An 18,514-nucleotide genomic window follows, 5' to 3' on the forward strand; every position below is an offset into this window, starting at 1 on the left:
ACTGTGAAATCAATGCAACGGGGTCTAAAATCAAAATGCGAAGTTTGTGTCATAATCTGTGACTTAGGTCTGTGGAGAAAGAGAGAGCGGATTGACCGAAAGAACAACTCGTGATGTTCTTGACATAATGACATTGCCAAAATAACCTTTCAAGCAGAAACTATTGTGTCCGAAAGTTCAAAATTCATTGGATTACCAGAAAGTACCAAACAAGCCGAAAGATTCAAAAATTCTCTGGTACTCAATACAGAACACATTTCTACTGCTAGCAATTACCGCTGTACCTTGTAACATACCTGCGCATATTGCACACTACTTAGCATTGTGGACTGTGCTTTTAGACCTGGACGGTGATTTTAGACCTAAAGGCACTAAAGCAAAGTTTGCTAGGGCTAAGGGCTAAGGGCTTAAGGCAAACCCTCACCTGTGCATTACTGAAAATAGCCCTACATTAGTAGTTCTAGATGCATCCTCTTTAACATAAAAGGTCTAGAGTATCATCTAGTGGACCTATCATCTAGTGTAGGAATGAACACCATCAAAGATACATCAAAAGATAAACCTATACTAGCCAAGTAGTTGGCTGACCTATTAACTTCGCCATATACCTGAGCAAAGTAGCAAAAGTCTAATGTACCAGAATTCTCTTTGATGGAGTTGACAAGGTTTTGACAGACCAAGGGCGATGCTGCCGTGCTGCTATCCTGTTGACTACTTGTACAGCATAGAGGGAGTCAGAGGCCACTTCTACATCCCTCACATTCAAATCCAAGCAAATGCCCAGCCCAATTACAATGGCCTTCAGTTCCTGGAATAGGACTGAGCCACTACCACAAAAACTTTTCAGCACGCACCCTCTATTTAGAGAATGGAAAACATATAGAGATATCATTAACCTTTTTTTTCCTTGGTAAAGATAGTTTTTATTTATATTTTGATTAACGTCTAACACGAAATTATTACATACTCCTTGCATTGTGCATTAGTGCATTCATATATCCTACTAGTAATGGTAAAAGTGCTACGTAATTGTAATTAGAACAAAACTATAGGGCCAAAACAGTGATCAGGATAATATAAGGGATAGCCTAATCAAGATAATGTAAGCTGGGAGCGAGATTTTTAAGGTAGTAAAGATAATTGCAATAGATGATACGAAATAATAAGATCCCACTAACTGAAAAACCTTCCGTCCTCCAAATGCGTTCACATTTTTTGATCTAACGAGCCATACTGAAAAAGACATAAATAATACAAAATAAAATAATAATATTTAAGGGGTCCAGCCCGTTCGTCATCTAGCACCACTCAACCTTGCCCATACAAGGGGAGTAACCAAGTTAAACCTTATATCTTTACAAGATCTATCAAGATTTATGGGACCCAGCCCGTCGTCTTCCAACCTTTTCAATCCAAAAACCGGCCTTGAAGTTGTAGAAATCGGTCACTACTTAGCAGCAAACCGTTACAAATGTTGGAAGTATTTGCCAACTGTGACACAGTTCGTAACTTGGTAATAAAGTTAATTAAATGAACACTGGAAAGTTTAAACATCTCTTAGGAACAAGAAATCCCGATTCACACAATCTTCCACTTTTTCTCCACTGCACAGCATATCCGTCTTACACAACATGCAGCACTTAGCGGAAATTCAGAAACTGCAAGGGGAGAAATAGATAGCAAGGAGAATGATTACAACGTACAAGGAAAATTGCATGAATGGGAATTATAAGGGAAATATGCAACGCACCTAATAGATTTGACACTAGTGCAATTGAACATTTGCATTTTTTGATTAAAAAAGAAAATGGATCGAGAAAACCTAGTTACAAATAAAATAAAAGAAGAAAGGAAAAAAAGATCCTCAACGACTCCGTTTAACAACTCCACCACCCAATTTAAAATATTTTGAATTATGCTAAAAGCATATTTCGAGCAATGTTAGACATACAGAGAAAACTACTGAGTATACTTGAGGATTAACTTCTTTATTTAGCATGGTATTAGAAACTCAATCGCCGAAGCAGATTCCACCACCTATATCACATCACACTTCAAAAATTGACAAGCAGATCTTAGCTAAAGCTAAAGGAAACCCATGCAGGGCCCTCTTCTCCCCCAAGCATATCCACCACCTTTCACATCATTTTCGAATACTAGAGCTTCTAGTGAAGCTTAATGGTGAAATTCTTCTAACCACCGTCTCCATCTATACCGTTCATAGAGAGTTTCATCGTAATCAACAAAAAAAATCAACGATAAGATCTGTATCGTCTTATCATTTCTAATTTAATAACTATTGACCGTCAGCCAAACTATGAAGCAAGGATACAAAGGCAACACGGACGTGTCTTACAAAATGTAGGATGTGAACCACATCATCTCAAACTTAAAAGGTATAGGGCCCCTTTCGTCTCCTCGCAGTCCAATCCAACAAGATCAGAAAATGAATGGAATCCAGTTTAGGTAAAGTATACAAGATTATTTAGGAAACATATCTTCCCCATCCAGATCCACCAAAACTCCTTCAATGCGAATCGACAAAGGGTTCACCTCTGCATCAACATATTAAAATCTAACCCTACCCATATGAATTCCTATTAACAAAAGAAGAGAACTCCTATGTGAATCTATCTTCCTCTCTGAGACCCCTTTCCTCCCAAACACCCCCAAGACACAAAGGGTCCACACACAAACCCCTCGCATCTTCCAACTCCTTTCAGATTTTTCCTCTAAACTATAATCAACAGCCCAGAGATACTAGATACCAAGCCACCAACTTTGGTCCACTCTCCACCTACACCAAAGCAATACGCATCCCCCACCCCCCTCTCCACCTCCTAATCCAAAAGAAGGATCATACTTCCTGATCTACTACCTATCATAAGCAAAACTCACTTTGCCCCTCTGAAAGGTGCACAGCCTTCTCCTATCCACAGTTCCACACTTCCATTCTTCGACCATGAGAAAGTCCACCCTCCATATCCACCTTGTTGTCTTCCTAAATTCTCCCCCACCCCGTCTATGTCTCAAGAAAGAAAAGTCGGTTTCATCATGTACACCGAGAATTGCGTAAATGTCTTCATCTGAATACTCATAATCCATCCAATCGCCCTAGTCTGATTCCGGTGATAGGCCATTGACCAGACCACAAAAGTTTTGATCATTCCTTCACATTCTTCACATTCTTATTGCGCTGCCAAAAGACATATATAGATGGACATGGTATGAATAGGTGAACTACTCACAGCAAGTGGAACCAAAAGTTTTAGGAAAAAGATTCATAAATAGAAATACATTAATAAAAACCTAAAAAATGTCATTTTATGAATATTTTTTGTCCATCTGAATCTTAATCCTATCCAAACAAGTGGAACCACAACCAAATACAGTGGCCTACTAGTCAAGCCCTTAGCAACCTAAAGCGTGCAGGTGTAGTGGTGCTCACGCCCTCAAGTCGTGATTTGACGTTTTGAAAGGCGAAAGCTCCTTGAAAGCGCACCCTGCTTCACATGAAAGCGGGACCCCGTCTCTTGAAAAGCGTGCTCTCCCAAAATAAACTAAAATTTACTCAATCCGCGTACTGCTTTTGACAAAGGACACGTTCTTTTGCATGACCTATTCTAGCACTGGAGAGAACGCGAATTCACTAGTTGCTTTAAAGTTGTACTAATTTTATGTGTAAAGTAGGACAAACTTGAAGATAAAAAGGTACTTTTTGCTCAGTGTCCAGAAAATATTGATTTATTAATATTCTTAGCCTACTAGAAGTCTAAGACCAAGAATAGCCTGGACTTTTTCTTTTCAAGGTAAATTGATATTATAATTACTTGTTTTTTAATTATCATACTACTTCTTACACTTTAGCACTCATGGGTAACAATATAATGTATCAGCGACTAAAATTAACACATAACATTTTTCCAGCATGAAGTATTAGTTTGGAGTTTGGAATTTGCTTAATTTCTTTAGAAATAAATTTGAGGAAAATTACTAGACATTCAGTAATGTTTTACTCTTATTATTATTTGCAAAATAATAAATTAAGTAGTCATAGGTATATTATGTATATACACACACACTCTCAAGGCACTTCTAATATTGAAAGCTTTTAAGATTAGGCGCTTTAGCGCTCCCGCTCCAGCTCCAGCTCGTGCTTGCGCTTGCACTCCGCACTGCGTTTTGGTTGCCAAGCCTTGGGACATTGAAACAAAGGTCTTGAGCTTAATTCCCACCTTGACCGGGGAAAAGGGATTTGAGGGGTTAGGGAATAAAATTCTAATTATCAAAAAGAAAAAGAAAAATCCAAACTTGCAGGAAGCCACCCAAATCATTCCAGAATTGGCTGCAGACGGTTAAGGACCAATTATTTTGGTTTCCACCAGGTTAGGTCATCTGTATAAGGGCTAATTGTGATAGGAGTCACAGCATTTGACCCATATGCAAAGTTCAAAGTTATTGAAATCTTCTTGTGAAGAAAACTTTTGATATGTAAAGCTTCAATCTTTCAGTAATATTCATCTTCAACTTGTGAGTGAACATTTGAATCAATTGTCAACGTAGTCGTTATCCTAGCCTTACGTTTTAGTAGGTTTTGGAGGAAAATGAGATCCATTTAAGACCCTTTTCCACATTAAATGTGTATCAAACCCAAGACTTGGGCTCATCCTCCCAAGGCTTGATTGTGTTTTAGTAGGTTTTGGAGGAATTTGAGATCCGTTCAAGACCTTTTCCACATTGAATGTGGGAATCAACCCGAATTTCCTCGGGTCAACCTTCCAAGGCTAGACCTACATCTTCATCTTCATAATGCAAATACATTTTTCATCTACTTACTTAGATAAACATTTTTGGGTGCATCATGCAAATATATTTATGATGAGTATGTTTGTGATCTTTGTCTTTTCAAAGGAAACCTATACAGTATGATTTTTTTTCTCATCCGAATCTCAAGGAAATATATAACAGAAATGAACAGTTCAAAAGGGCGTTACCAGAAATTGTATCATCAGTATAGTCACTGTCAATTTTCCCATGAGCCATTGCACCAACCTGGATAAATTTTAATAGTTGTCAAGCAAGTGTCTCCTTTGGAATACAAATAAACTACTTGAATTGAAGAACTATGCATAGCCCAGAAAAGTATGTGGTTCATAGGTGTCAATCATACCACAAAAACTAGGTTCACATCATCGCTGACGTCACCAACATATTCCTTCAAGCAAACCGACTGTTTTGAACTGAAAGAAAGCCCTGAAGAACCCACCGTCTTTTGAGTCACATTTTCTATGCCCATGAAAAACGTGCTTACATTATACCAAAGGCTCACCTATTTTGTAGCTGTTGACAGGTAAATGTTGAGTTACAGGGTTCTCAACTAGACGCAAAAGCTTTTCACGCTTTCCCTTGGCTTTAATACTGAGCTTCTGTAGTAACTCCACTGAAATTATTATAAAAGATAAATAGAATTAGAAATAAAAAACCAAGGAAGGAAGATTACAAACAAAGTAATAAATTCCGACAGTTGTAATCTGACTTACACATCATATTACAAAAACTTCCAAATGTTCTTGGTATGTTAGTGTGTGGTTCAATTTTGATAAGAACCCCTTCCTCCGTTCTAACATAGATGGCTTGCACCCTACCAGCCTTATAGAGTGCGCTATCAAGAACTTCAAGGAGAGCCTGAAAAATCATTCATTTAAAACTAAGAATCATAAATAAGAAATCACACAGAACTGACAAGAATAATCACAATCACGGATATTTCCATTTACAGATTTTATAGTTACACCTTGATTTTCCAATATCAAGAAATAAAATAAATGTCAATTTGGTAGTTAACGTTGGGGTAATGCGGTTTGTTATAGTTACAAGTAGGCTTTTCCCTTACCTACTATACTCATTGAAGATGAGACCAATTTTATTTTACTGATAATTAAATTGTACAGAAATGCCTTGTGAATCCTGTTCAGAAAATCCTCATAAATTATATAGAATACAGTTGAAATCATAAAAGTTAAGACTCCGAAGGACATAAAGAACTTTCTGCACAAAAGAAAATTTACGAGGATTATAAATGAGGATAGATTGGCACAAAAGAAATTACCTGGTGAATAATTTCGGGTCGATAATTATAAGGATTCTTTTTCTTCCTCCTTAAGAAATTGGCATGATCATCTGGATTTAAAATCTGATGAGTCTGAGAAACAGAAAAGAGAATAAGTAGAGACAAGAAAAAATAAAATAAAATAAACTAATTGAGGTTTCCCCCACACACACACACACACACACTTGCATGCAGATAGGCAAGCACTATTAGCATAAACTATAAAGGGTAAGACCCTTTAAAAGGTTGACAATTGCATAGCCTCTAACCAGAAAAATAAAAAAATAAAATCACAATACAATTTCGATGAAAACAGACTTAAAGTTTGCCTGTGGCTATGCCACTCAAGTCAATAAAGGTGCCTTTGGTACTGCTCAAGGAGCATTATATGATCTTAAAGGAAATTCTAACTATAGTGCGTCTGAATTACTTTGAACAGGAATGGATTTTTTTTTTATGGTCGCAAATCTCAAATTTCTTCTGCAATTCAGCTCCATTATTGGCAGCCAAGAGAGTTGTAGCGAGCTATTCTGACTTTTCGTTGTCGAGATCTGACTTTTCTTCTCCAAGTTCTGGTTTTGCTGGTTCAAAGCACCAGACAGACAAACAGAGGAGCAAAAAGACTGGTGTTTGGTGATGACGATGTATCTTAATAAATACGTCCTTTACTGTTTTAGCATCTTAAGCAGTAAAATGTTGAATAACTCCAAACTGTCGGATCTGAAGCTATTCAAATGACCAGATTGGGAGATAAAGTGAATAGCTCGTTTTGAGTCCAAATTCTACTCAAAGTGAATAGCTCAATATCTACTATATATCCACAAAAAATGGGCCCTTAATTCCTTTTGAAGTCCAAATTTGGGTAAGGTGTGGCTACTGAGGATGGCTAGGCATCCTGCCTCTATATATACACCCATATGTGGCACCTCATATATTTCTACTTTTGTAATCTTTGCATCCTGGAGAGGAGGATATAAAGACAACCTCCTCCCATTCACTAGACACTTCTATCAAAAAGATTACTCTCTCTTTCTCTCTTTTCTTCTTCTACTTGGTTACTGTGATGTTCCATCTGAGCTAGTTAGGTTTAACACGTTATCATCACGACGACTCTAGGAACTATCAATCACTAAGTATCTACTTCTACTTATGATGACGAAACATTTAATCAAACGTTCAAGAAATAGTCCAAATAAGTCTAATTCGGATTGGCAGTCCAGTTTGACACCTTATGGCAAAATGATCATAACTTTCTCTAGAGACCTTCGTTTTGCAAACTGTAAATTGGGTTGGAAACAAGTCTTCATGAGCTTTCTAGTGGTATGTGTTATGTATTGAGAAACGTTCTGTGAAGATTCAATTTTGACTGTGAACCTAGGGAAAAACCTGCACCAGTTTTTAATGCCTGTCTCTTTGTATTTCCCATAGGCTTTGGGTTTTGCATTTTGTATTTAGTTATAAATTTGTGTAGGACTTGTAAAGGAATGAGAGATGTAATTTTGAATGAAGTTATAGTAATTTTATTGAGAAGAAGGAGTTCTTAGTGAGACAACTCTTATCTCTTTGGTGGATTTCCATAGAGTGGTGAGTTCTAGTGACACAACTCTTATCCCTTTGGTGGATTTCCATAGGGTGGCGAGTTCTCTGTTTTCTCTTGAGTTTGTGCTTGTGTAACATCCTAGTACGCTAACTAAACGGTGTCAACTTATCATCTACTACACGACAGCAAAGGTACAAGAACACCAACCAGTTTTTATTTTTTATTTTTTTTTAATAAAACATTTTTCGTTTTACACTTAGATGAAGGTCTTCCCATGGTCAGATTGACCTGAAAATTTTATCGTAGATGTGTAACTCATGAAAGAATAACATATCCAAAATTCAGTAAAATCCAACGGTTAAAACACCAGATATAAATTGAAGACGGGACTGTTCGGATTTGAACTAATATTTCTTTGTTTTTGACTGTTTTCCTCTTTTAATTTGTTCAATGTTTAAAATTTAATGAATATTTTTCAAATTATAGTATAGAACCTGAAGTTCTAAGATCTATTTTGGAACCCGAAGTTCAAATATCTAATTTTTTATTTTTTATGAATCTAAAGTTCCAAGATCTGTATTTTTTTGGGAACCCGAAGTTCAAAAATCTAACTTTTAGGACCCTAAAGTTCAAAGATCTTTTTTTTTTTAAGTTCCAAGATCTATTTTCTTTAAGCTCTAAGATCTAATTTTTTAAGAACCTGAAGTTCTAAATCTAAATTTTGTTTTAAGAAGATGAAGTTCTGACATTAATTTTAAACTGGGACCTAGAGTTCCAAAATCACAAACTAAACCTGAAGTTTTTAAAGATAATCTGAAGTTCTAGTATCAAATAGTCTATAGTTTGAAATTATCCTGACCCAAAAAATTCACTAGTCTATAGTTTAATGAACCAAAAGTTCGCTACTTTTTTGAGGAAGAAGAAGAAGCTCTCAGATACTTAGAACCAGAAGTTCTAACCTTATAAGCCTAGACATTAATTTTTTTTTTATTATTATTCAAATTATTAATCTTACATATGGCTAGATTCAATCATTAAAATTGTTTCTATGTGTGATGTTCCCCCCCTCCTTCTTGTTTGAACCCAAAGCTCCCCGAATTATAGGGTTACAACCTTATTTTCTTAATCCTGAGAAATTTGTTAAATCAAACAGGAAGTTTAGATTTAAATAGAACATGAAGTTCTTACTTGATACTTTCATACCATACTTTTTTTTTGCCTTGTATTACTAAAGGCCCAAAGCCAGATAGTAACCTGGAGTTCCACAATATGGGAGTCCAGAATTCTACTACATTAAGTTGACTTTCAGCCAAAACCTAAAGTTTCACATGCTTTTTTTTTTTTTTATCAGCAAAACAATACCTAAAGTTTCACATGCTAAGACCCGAAGATCTAGCATTTGGTTAATAGAGTTAGAATTCGTCACTATTATATTATTTTTCTTAACTGAAAAGAACCCCACCCTTTTAAGTCTTTGGAAGTCACAGGACAGATGTGTTCAATGGAAGATGATTGGAAGTCCCTTTTCGGTTCAGGCAAAGAAGTAAAATCCTATATGTGGGTGATATGCCCCCATAAACATATTACAATAATCCCCCAGGTAGAGATCGATATTTAGGTGATGGGATCTGTTGCTTTAGCTCTCGTATTTTTTTTTTTTTTTTTTTATATCAGCTTTAGCTTGAGCATTTGAATGAGTTAGTTATTATTATGTGATTGTGTAGTTATATTAGTCTATTTCTTTGTAAAAGGTATGGATCATGGAATGCATGAAACTGGGGATGACTTTTTTTTTTATCCATAGAAGTTAACTTTCATTCCCAATTATAACAGAGTATTACAAATAAGATAGCTCGCCCTTAGCAAGAGATTAAGAGTAGCTAACTACATCCGCCAAGACTCCCAAAAACAAAATTACATCACTAGTGTATCCAACAACCGGGGATGACTTACGTCTAGTAGACAGTGCCACAACACTTTATACTAAAAAATCAGAAATATTTCTTAGAGTTGGTGTTTAATCCACGCAATGTATCTACCGCTAGACCAGTAAAACTCGTTGAATGTCCCGGTAGAGCCCGTATAGTGATACCAAATGGTACTCACATATTCATCACAGATTCATTGTCTTCAAATACTTCCATAAGAAACTTACTTAGCTTTAAAGGTAACATAATGAATGGATACAGTGAAATTGAATTATTGTTAATGGAGAAGAAGTTTGGCGAAAAAGTGGATACAACCCTTATTAGGTTTGACTTTGTATCACTTCAATATATATAAAATCAAGGTTTACACTAATAGAAACTGCCTAAAATGATGGTCAGGTCATAGTCGTAGCTGAAGGAAAATCAACATATAACTCAATTGCCTTGATTGAGTTACAAGGAGTGCATCAAGGGATTAAGTTAGCTTTGAGACATCAAGTGAGAAGACTACAGGTGAAAACAGATTCTAGCAATGTTGTTTCCTTCATTAGAAATGTGGGGTAGCATCCGTGGCAGGCTAATAAGATGATGGAGAAGATCGAGAAGATGATTACTGAATTGCAGCTGTTCTCTATTACACATGTACATAGGGAAACTAATAAACTAGCAGATGCTCTAGCTTCTAATGTAGCAAATGTTTGTCTAGTAGAGCTCATCCCTAGTTCCTTTGCAGAGGACATTAAGAAAATTGCAATAGAAAAAGTCTATGTCAGAATGTAATCATTCTTTAATTATTTATGAAAAGGGATAGGGCGCATCTATAACAACCTCGTTTGCTGAAATATTCAGGGTTGGGGGCGCTGCCCCCACCCCACACACACACGCAACGAATAGTCCGATCCTCGGTAGATGTCCTCCCATAACTCTAACAGATACCATATGGAAATATACGTGAAGAAAACAACGAGTACTTATGCATCATCACTAGTGTTGGAAGCCATAAGCTTACACTAGAAAAACTAAGTGTTTTATCCTCGGGATTATATTATACAAAAATTCCAAATCTGATTCACACTCCGTCATGAGCCAAAAGCTTAAATTAAGCGCAAAGCTTAGCAATCCTACTGTGCTAACTTTGGCATGATAGGTTGGGACACCTTGGGACGACTATGTTAAGAAAAATAATAGATAACTCTGACGAGTATTGCTTAATAATAATAATTATAGTAATAAGAATAATAATAAAAATAACAATAATAACATAATTGGGGCCTTTAGGTCGTCATTTGGGACTTAATTTCTCTTTTAGAAGAGCTTTTGTGGTAGTGCTAAGAGGTCTTGGGACTTTAGGAGGTGTCTAGTCTGCTTGTCCACTGGTTGCACCTTGTAAGTGAACTTCTCTCTCACACTTGTACCACATTTTGCAACCAATTGAATAAAATTTACTTGTCAAAAAAACAAACAATAAAAATATTAAAAATAATAACAGTAACCATAATAATAACAGTGGAAATATAAAAATGTTTACCTTTCCTACCAAAGCTGGTACCAATGACGCCTTCTCAAAAACAAAGATGATCCCAGATTTTTTGTTGTGACCGGAAGGATTCATTGGAATCCCAGGAGATTCGTGCAAAATTTCCTTGATTTTCATTTCATCCTCCAGAAGAGCTGAATTAACAATCTCTCTCTTGGTTACTTCGACATCTTCTTGCCCTCCCTTTGTCCACATAAAACTTTTTTTGGAGCAAGGCTTTAACATCAATCTATTATGTTGTCTGTTACGTACTCTATCATAAGAGACCAAAGAAAAAACAAAAAGATGAAGTTAGAACCATCTTACTAGGAGTTCAATCTTAGGCCCACACAAACAGCCAAACATATACCCATATTATTTATAGAGTAAACAGACACTTGAGCAGAACATAAGGGTATAACGTGGTCGCTGTGTAAAGATGCAGACCCACGAAATGCTCTTGCACTTCTATAAAGCATTAAATGGTGTTTGAATACATAACACACTTACCATGCAACATGAGTAGTAGCATGTGAAAGCTACTGAAATCCACCAAAAACACTCAATTAAGTATTCAAGTTCCTTTGAGTAAATACATAAACTACTGTGTTTTTTTCTTTTCTTTTTATCTTTTTCGATAGTTACAACTTAATTCCCCTAAACCCGTAAAACCCCTTCTCCAGAGGTAAAGATGAGATTCGATCCCAAGACCTTGGGTCAAACAATACATGCTTGACCAATAGGCCACTGATACATGAATTCCTTTTGTGCCTTGCAGATCAATCCAGTAAAGAAGACAATTTTTTGCCTATAAATAACGAAGATACAGTAATTGTCTTCAAATGTTCTTGTTTTTCAACCTTTTCTCGTCTTATATCTCAAAAGAAATTTGAAACAAAATACAGTAATGATTTCATTATCTTTTTTATGTTCTGTTGACTATGCAATGAAAATAATGTATACATTTCAATTCTGGTTTTTTGTCTTCTAATTTTTCTTTGATAGCTAGAACCTTATACCCATTGGTAAGGAGAGTGCTCAATAATTTCATATTTGAGGACTATTGCACTCTGTCGTTTCACCAAAGCCTCTCAGAAGTATTTCCGTAGTGAACACCAATTTCAAATCGTGTTCAATTTTTACGAAGTCTTATCAATAATAACGAAATTCACAAAGGCGTAAGGCTATAGATACAGAAAGGCAAATCGATTTAATCCAAAGAAGAATATGCGTTTCTTTTATAATTAGATGTAATTCTCATTAATGCTTTTATCCTCTTTTACCATTCTTGCAGTAAGAACAAGTTTCAGGAAACAGGTCTCCGTATTTAACCAACGAAATAAATAAGTTATTCAGTTGCAAAACAAGTGAGAGTATGCACACCTGGATCTGCATCGTCGCAGAGAAGCGGAACTTTTTTTACTATGAGAGAGAATGTTTAGAAGTGACAACCGCCACGGAAACATGGAACCATGAGAAACAAACCGACGTGGTGATTGACACGGCCCAGACACCATCTGCAGATGCACAATATGTCAGGCAAGGGAACGGAAAACTTTACATTATTTGAAGAAACAGTGATAGACCAAAAGAAAAGCAATGCCAAGGAAAACTTTTCATCATATTAAGAAACAGAGATTGACCATAAAAAATCACGAAAAAAAAAGATAAGAGAAATGAGAAACAATTTTCAGCATACAGGAAAGAAACGACAAAAACACACTAACCGTTTTGATAAAAGCATCCAAAAAGATAAAAACGAAACACATGTTAGTATAGGCAATGGAAAACTGAATTCAATAAAACCCTTATTTGGGCGGTAGAGATTTCTCATACCTTTCCAACAACACCCTTTTGCAAGGAGGCCTTCTCCAGAATAAATGTGACTCGGGTTTTCTTTGAATTATGAACAGGAGACAGTACATGGGCTCCTTGAGATTGGACTACTAGAGGCTTTTCTACTCTCATTTCCTCTTGTTCATCTGTTATTGTTGACTGCTCCGTGTCTACCTTCCTTAATTTAGCTCCCCTAACGCATTCATGGTCATTTCTCATCTCAGATTGCTTCATCCGTTTTGTTGAGCAAGGTTGAAACCCTTGCCTTTCTGTCCTTAAAACTCCTGCCATTTCTGTAAAGAAAAATGATGAGGGGTGACTTATAGTGAACCGAGAAGAAATACATAAAAGATTAAAATATCATATAATCCATGTCAAACACCACATTGAACAAAACAAGTAATTAAAGTTACAAGACAAGGAGGTTGAAGACCGTCTAAGCTTGGCCAGTTTAATTTAATTATACAACTCGAGCAAATCTCCTCAATGACATTTTTCTTTCCATTAATTAATATATATATTAGCACACACTGCAACACATTCGGCAGGATTGAGTGGTGGTAGAGAAAAAGATGAGTTTATAAGATAAACAAGAGTAATGTGCACACATGGTTTACAAGTAAGGTAAAAGAGAAGGTTTTCAATTATCAGTGAAGTCGATTCGTAGCTAATATAAGCACTCCCAAAACAATAAATAATAACTCACACTCTCTCTCTCTCTCTTTGTAGACTGACTGACTGAATGACAAAATTATTTTCAAGCTCTCTATCAACTTAAACGAACCAGTAGCTTACCCTAATAATTACTAACGAGCGGAAAGTAAATTAAGCGATTCACTTTCCATTTCGGCAGGAAGTAGGAACAGCTAGGTTTAGTCCGGCCCACCCAGCTCTTTTAAATACTAAATAGTAAATACGTCTCCACGTCAGCAAATTTTTTAAAAAAAATCCCTACTTGAAAAATAAATACTTTTCTTCTTACCAAAATGACCCTGAATTTAGTCTATTTTGTAATTTGAGAGTGTTTTTTGTCTTTTCATGTGTTCACGAAAGAAATAATAAAGATACGCCCTTTTTCCACAATTGTACGCAGCGGTTATTTGAGTAATTAATAAGAACTGAAAAAAATAATACCCCCCCAACAACTGCCTCAATATCGCCACTATGGACAACACTTTCCCCTCATTCCTGAACTACTCCTGCTTTAGCACGCTTAACTGTAGAGTTCCTACAAAATCCACAACCAAATATTTCGGAAAAAATCTCGACGTTAGGATTTAGCGGATCAATTACTTAAGCTCCAGATCTCGAACAAATTTCTAGATGGTAGAATACATATTTGTTGCAGCCATCACCCCACGGGCTAAGCGCATTTGCAAATACCTGACACAACCTCTCCCCACGGGATGACACTTTTTTTTAGTATATCTCCACGGGATACCTTAGGAGAGAGAGAGTCGTCCTCGACTCTGATACTACCATTCTATCACAAAACAATATTGTTTAAAACCTAAATAGTTCATGTCATAAAAAATAATCCCCAGTCTTTGTCCACAATGGCCGCTAACTACTCACATTGCCAGCTTACCCAAATGACTTTGGGCCTCCTCTCATATACATGACAACCACTTTAGGATACACTAAATGGTCAGAGGTATATGAGTGCGCACATGATAATCAAACAATCCGACTAGTTCACCCCACACTGTCGGATGTTCGTAGTGGCTAAGTGGGACAGTATCGACATGGTAGGGTACGTTGGGTCGTTACACAACTCTTTGACACCTCTCAAAAAAAAAAAAAAAAAAAACCTATTAATCTTTTATCTTATTCTTCTTCCTTTTTTATATGATAAAACCAATGATATATAAACAATGCAAGTATAATCCTCCTTACAGACTTTTTTCACTTTGAATCGAAGTATGAATTGATGGGCCGAGTTTGATTACTTTAGTGATATTTGATGTTTTGTAGCATGCTTCGTACAAACAAATCTTATATTTCTAAGATGCTTGAAAACTTAAAGAAGAAGTATACTAATCATACGTATTTAAAAAAAAAAAAAAAAAAAAAAAAAAAAAAAAAAAAATATATAGGTTACATTGTTATGGAGGAGGGGCTCTATTTTTGAACAAATTTTCGGGGCCCCCAGACCCTCTCCTGTGTCGACCGTCTTTAGGGCCGCCCCTGAGTGCTTAGCAGCAACCAGTAGCATTCCGGAGCTTTGGGAGCTTGCCTGTGCGTAGGCTGCAATCTATAGGATAAGTGTTTAATGTTAAAAGTTAAAACCGGAAAGATGAACTATATGGACTTAGTCTGAAATAGTCATCATGGGATCTTTTAATGAAATCACATTTTCTTGGATCCATATTCTGCTAGCAGAATTAGAGACACCTTCCACAATGATGAAAGATAAAGGTGACTGATGCAGGCTCCACAAGTGGTTGGGTGTGTTGAAAACATCTAATATAAATATAGTGCAACAGGAATGTCAGGCACACAATAAATAGTTGATGACTTTGATATGTGTTTTACTCGGGAAGAAATTGATGCGTTTTACCAAATGTTTAGATATTTCAGCAATCTAGTAAGAGATCGACATACCAGCTATTTTAACAATCTTACTGTACTGCGCTGTTAGAAGAGTCCGTTTAGCCTTGTGTTTTGCTCTTTGCTGGTACTAGACCTGATCCTTAATTAATCCTTTGGTCGTCTTGGGTTTTGTCTAGAAGTAAAATATTTTACTACGAAGTGTTTAGACTATCGAAGGCTAATATTTTACTAGAGCTGGTTGCCTGATTCTTGAGTTTTAGCATTGTTTGGTGTTAATATGAATGTTCACAGACACATTTTCAACCAGTAACATTGATCATTTTAAATGTTAATTTTAATGTCTCTGATCAACATGCTTTTCATATTTACGTTATAGTGTTATATTAAGATAAATCACATGGCTGGTGCATTCAAAAATGTCAATCATACCAGCCCCTCGAATAACTCATCAAGTGTTGCTGCGTGAATAATTTAGCAACCAATGATCTAGCCCTCACGCATTGTAGAAAGTATATGCACTCTGTACAGTCCACCCCAATGGGCTGGCCCCGGGTAATCGTTGCACTGACAAAAGCATTAACAGAGACCTAAAGTCAAGTATGTACAGTTTCACATGCCCTTCTTTTTAGCTCCCCTTCCAGCAGGCTTCAACCTTCATGCGGCCTCAAAACCAAACAACGTTGGATTAGGATTTATTTAAAACACGTTCAGGTCAAATGTCTTAATCTAAATTATCATGACCATCTAATGTTATAGGATCAGATTTGACTCACTGACATTGATGGTCATGGATGTTGGATCCCATTACTAATTAAAACCCTCTACATTTAGAGGCCATCAACCTAGCAGTTCATAGCTTTCATGGATGCATAACCTTTTGCTAGGATTCATGTTAACTAATTAGCTCTACACTCCTTGGGCTTTGACGAGTTGCTACTTAAGATGTAGTTTCGAAGCCAACCGCCATCCAATGTTCCAAGTTCCAACATACTGATAGGTGAGTAGAGCCGCTGAAAGGGAAGGAGTATCATTCATGGGCGTGACCGCGTGGAATGCACAACGGTCTATGGGTTGGGACCATGGAAACTTCAAAATTATCAAAATGTGACGCAATATTGGGAATGAAAGTAAAAATCAAATCATTTGCTTATAATAAAACTAAAGCATTTGGAAATATGTAATTGCAAATAAAAAATGTAGATTCCTATCTAAGAACCAATTAATGAAAAGAAAAACTCAGTCTATTATATGATGAACTCACATGAACAAATTTGGGGTGTGATCAAGGTGGTGCACAAGTACAAGAAGGGCACTTAATGAGACCATTCTCATTACAAAACGAACAACTCCTAAACCCACCTTTTTCAATAAAACACTTATGACTTCCATTACATTGATCACAAAGAACAAACCTATACCCACCACAATGATCACATACACCTGGTTCCACAGTAGGAAAGCCTTCAACAATTTTCTTCAACTCCCCCGTTTCATGCAACGTTCTAACCTCTTCAGCCCCACCAATATATCTTCCACCAATAAAAACTCTAGGCAATGCCACCTCACCTTTTTTCTTCTCACCTAATATTTGTTGCAACTCTTCTAAAAAACCAGCGTCCATCGATAAATCTCGTTCGTCGATTGATATTCGAAAACCGCGTAATATTGATCGAGCGGTTCGACAGTCTTCAAACGTTTTTCTGACGATTCGAAGGCTTGTGAAGTAGATTACGATAAGTGTTTCGGTTCCTGGGAGAGATATTGTTGTTCGGGCTGTAACATTTTGGACGTTAGGGAGAAGAATGGGACATGAAGACCAAGATCTTAGGACAGAAGTTTTGTTAGAAAATCGAGCACGGTGGAATATGGACGGTTTTTTTATCTGGGGTTGTGGTATTTGTTGTTGTTCTTCTTGGAAGAGAGATTGTATGTCTTTGAACGTAGAGAAAGTGAAATTTGAAGATGGTGTAGAAGCTTTTTTTGTCAATGGTGATTTTCCCCATGGTGGCCACATGAAAGAGAATAAAACAAAGAGATAGAGATTGGAATGGAGATAATGAGAGAAGGAAATATAGAGACGGTGGGAATGTGGGGAGAGATTGCTTAAAGTGAAGGTTTTGGTGGGAGAACTGCAAAAGGAAGAGAGTTGCAGGTTTGAGGGGTCAGCTTTGTTTCTTTTTTGGCTTTTTTGGTTTGGAGAGGAGAGAGAAAGACAAAATGAAAGTTTTTAGGAGGGAGATGAAAAGAGAGAGGTGAGGGGTTGGGGAGTTTGTTAAGTTGGTTATTAAAGTAGGGTTACTTTGTTAAGGTAGAGAGGTTTCATAGATTTGGCTGATCTTTGAAAAAAGAAACTTCTGGTCGACTGGTCTCACCTAATTTTAGCTAAGGTAAAAATGTTTCGTATGCTCAAAGTACCAAAAAAACCAAAAAACAATATAATAATTCGGATCTTGAAACCAGAAGTAGTAGGTTTTCATTATTTTTTAGGCACTCTTGACTTGTCGGAATTAATTCATTTCACGTGCAAAAGGATCATGCCTGTTAATCGTGCAATTCTAGAGCTAAAATCTCCTAGCTCAAGATATAATTGTGCATCCACACCGTAAAGGATCAGTGGATCACAGTTGGCCAGTACTTCATTGAACTTTAAGATTCGACACTTGCACATGGGTTCTACAATTGGCATGAAGATATGCACAAGTTCAAATGTTCAATAGCTCTCCAATGCAAGTCGTCTTCATCAAAATCATCTAAAATGTAGTAGAGAAACCACACCGACCACTTGAGCGTTGAGCGTGGACTCGGGTAGTACGATTATAAGTTGGGGGATGGTTTATTTGGACTTTGGACAGGGATCTATTTGAATATCATGGTTTTAGTGGATTCTAAACTTAAGCCTCCTTCCCATTGTTGTTGTTAAATCATATTTGGGCTTCAGCTATTTGATGATCATGACCTAAAATCCAAGTGTACATTGCCAGATGTTGTGTGCTCGCCGAGAATGTTAGTTGATGATGACTTTGATCTATGTA

The 18,514-nt window shown here is 36.6% G+C and overlaps 2 protein-coding genes across 9 annotated transcripts; both read right to left on the reverse strand.

Moving 5' to 3' along the window:
* Positions 1–163: 163 nt before the first annotated feature.
* LOC147483463 (ribosomal RNA small subunit methyltransferase NEP1-like) lies at positions 164–13,828 on the reverse strand. 8 transcript variants are annotated; one of them, XM_086576929.1, is made up of 10 exons: positions 13,725–13,828; positions 12,930–13,222; positions 12,477–12,610; positions 11,106–11,367; positions 6,110–6,202; positions 5,541–5,685; positions 5,330–5,440; positions 5,171–5,253; positions 4,995–5,052; positions 164–855 (listed from the first exon to the last, which is right to left on the reverse strand). In XM_086576929.1, exons 2-10 carry the CDS (start codon positions 13,218–13,220, stop codon positions 629–631), a joined length of 1,404 nt encoding a protein of 467 aa, XP_086433055.1. In that variant the 5' UTR covers positions 13,221–13,222; positions 13,725–13,828; the 3' UTR covers positions 164–628. The 8 variants fall into 8 exon arrangements, with proteins under 8 accessions (XP_086433055.1, XP_086433054.1, XP_086433056.1 ...); XM_086576928.1 differs by having other exon boundaries at positions 13,636–13,791; XM_086576930.1 differs by lacking the exon at positions 13,725–13,828 and adding an exon at positions 13,538–13,646.
* A 2,877-nt stretch (positions 13,829–16,705) lies between these two features.
* Positions 16,706–17,782, reverse strand: LOC147483464 (uncharacterized protein At5g39865-like). The gene has a single exon (XM_086577861.1). It carries the CDS (start codon positions 17,494–17,496, stop codon positions 16,765–16,767), a length of 732 nt encoding a protein of 243 aa, XP_086433987.1. The 5' UTR covers positions 17,497–17,782; the 3' UTR covers positions 16,706–16,764.
* Positions 17,783–18,514: the final 732 nt, after the last annotated feature.

Source organism: Coptis chinensis, chromosome 8 (genome assembly GCF_015680905.1).
Source record: "Coptis chinensis isolate HL-2020 chromosome 8, ASM1568090v1, whole genome shotgun sequence".
Lineage (NCBI taxonomy): Eukaryota > Viridiplantae > Streptophyta > Magnoliopsida > Ranunculales > Ranunculaceae > Coptis > Coptis chinensis.

Excerpts from the sequence above, each read along its gene's own strand:
- LOC147483464 (XM_086577861.1), bottom strand. The coding sequence starts at position 17,496 with ATGTGGCCACCATGGGGAAAATCACCATTGACAAAAAAAGCTTCTACA.
- LOC147483463 (XM_086576929.1), bottom strand. The coding sequence starts at position 13,220 with ATGGCAGGAGTTTTAAGGACAGAAAGGCAAGGGTTTCAACCTTGCTCA. Across the intron at positions 5,441-5,540 it reads AAGTTTTTGTAATATGATGT|TGGAGTTACTACAGAAGCTC; the intron begins GTAAGTCAGATT and ends TAATAATTTCAG. Across the intron at positions 5,254-5,329 it reads TGTCAACAGCTACAAAATAG|GGCTTTCTTTCAGTTCAAAA; the intron begins GTGAGCCTTTGG and ends TGGGTTCTTCAG.